Source organism: Microtus ochrogaster, linkage group LG1 (assembly GCF_000317375.1).
Source record: "Microtus ochrogaster isolate Prairie Vole_2 linkage group LG1, MicOch1.0, whole genome shotgun sequence".
NCBI lineage: Eukaryota > Metazoa > Chordata > Mammalia > Rodentia > Cricetidae > Microtus > Microtus ochrogaster.
Genome location: NC_022027.1, coordinates 24194300 through 24196342, shown reverse-complemented (window position 1 = coordinate 24196342; position 2043 = coordinate 24194300). Strand labels below are relative to the sequence as shown.

Here is a 2043-nt window from a genome sequence, read left to right as displayed (position 1 = left end):
AGGAAGGAAGGAAGGAAGAATTTTACAATATTCTTGAAGTAATATATTTCAGAAAATATTATTCTTCTTGTAAAGACACAGCTTTTTTCTGATTAACACTGCTAAAAACCAATTTAAAAAGTTAGTATCATTCTGTTTTTATTTCCAATGGTTTGAGCAATATAGGCTATTCATGAACACAGCCCATTCCCCTTGCCCTCATCCATACAGCAACAGCCACAGAACACTACAGAGACTTTCTACCATGAGAAGCAGACAAGACTTAGGTTCCTACCTCCACAGTACTATTACAACTTGACAAACTGTAATGAATGGGCTTTCAAATATAGTAAACTGAAAATAAATCATTTTTGACAGTACATACCTCCTTCAGATACCAAAGATCCTGCTAAAATACAATATGCCTGGAAAATAAGAAGTAAAACAAATAATGAACCAAGTATTTCATTGAAGAATTACAGCTTACTCATATGTAAAATCTGCAATATCCAATAAAATTGAAATATAAGTACTAATTCAAGCTAGATACTAAGGATCTTGTTAGTAAACAACTCAGAGGAAGAGAATAAATTATAGACAGAAGCCAGGTATAGTCATGTACGGTTGTAATCCCAGCACTAGGGATGCAAAAGGCAGGCAGATCTCTAAATTCAAGGCCAGCCTTGTCTACAGAGTGAGTTCTAGGACAGTCAGGGATTTGCAGAGGAACCCTGTCTCAATGCCCACCATCCCGAAAAAAATTTTTTTAACTAGGAGCTGGAGAGATGGCTCAGAGGTTAAGCACACTGACTGCTCTTCCTGAGATCCTGAGTTCAATTCCCAGCAACCACATGGTGGCTCACAACCATCTGTAATGAGATCTGGTGCCCTCTTCTGGGGAGTAGACACATATGCAGACAGAACATTATACATAATAAATAAAAATCTTTAAAAAATTTTTTTAACTAAAAAAAAAAAAGTTTTAAAAGACATAAAAAAATTTCGTTGGGAAAAAAGGATAAAATACCCAAAGTCAAGATTCTAAAGTAATGCCTATTAAGCAAGTTTAGTCTACGGAATCCATTATTTATAAAGTGCCTCATTTCAATGGAATCCTACTCAGTTACTCAAAGACAAGATATGTTAAGATATGTTAGAAAGTTTAAAATTTAAACACAATTAAAAATAAACATCATCACTTTCTAACTCCAGAGACTGCTTCACCCCTGACTAGTGATGCTATTCAAATGCGATGACCCTAGGACAATGAGGGGCAGCTAAACATGTGCAGGATGGGGGAGGCGAGTTTGTCCATTTAACTACACAAAATGTACTATGGTTAAAAAACAAAGTAAGAAACTTGTCTCAAAAATGTAAATAGAGAGCTAGACATGGTGGCATTTGCCTATAATCCCAGCACAGGGAGTGGAGGAAAAGAATGAGACAGGAGTTCAAAAGTTCAAGGTCAGTCTGGGTATCACAGCAAAACACTTTGTTTTAATAACTAAACGACAAAAAATAAAAGTACAAATAAGCCTAGTTTAACTGGGTTGTTATTGCAGAGATATGTATGGGATAATAGAATACTGGAACTAGATTGGTCATGTACTATCCTGTGACCACAGCAGGAAAAGGAGTTCCACGTTCACTCTCATCCCAGCATGTCCCAACACCAGGATGGATATACAATCTGCAGAGGCTTTCAGAAGGAGCTGGAGGCCTCTTTCTACCCACCAGACCACACCTTGGTGTTACACCTAGCACTACTGAAGACAAGCCGGAGAGTAAGGGGGCCAAGGGAGAACATTTCTATGATGAATGTGCTGAGTTGCTGAGAGTGCTCAGTAGACTTAATAGGTGCCCCAAGGAGATCGGGGATCAAAGCCAATTGTGTCTGATGCACCCACGAGCAATAATCTGACAGGGGCTGTCAGGAGAGAGACCACAGAGCCCCATAGAAAGTAAAATGTCTCATAATATAGGTCTTAGCCATGGGGTCCTGAGGTGAAGTCTTCTGAAATATCTAAAAAGCATTTTTGCCAAATGCCTGGAAGCTGAGAGGGA

The 2043-nt window shown here is 38.4% G+C and overlaps 1 protein-coding gene across 1 annotated transcript in view; it reads right to left on the bottom strand.

Moving 5' to 3' along the window:
• The window catches only part of Slc30a9 (solute carrier family 30 member 9), a 64930-nt gene that overhangs the window by 12579 nt on the left and 50308 nt on the right, over positions 1-2043 (bottom strand). Inside the window, exon 11 of the mRNA XM_026785244.1 lies at positions 365-404. Coding sequence (XP_026641045.1) covers positions 365-404 — 40 coding nt within the window. The remainder of the gene's footprint in view (positions 1-364; positions 405-2043) is intronic.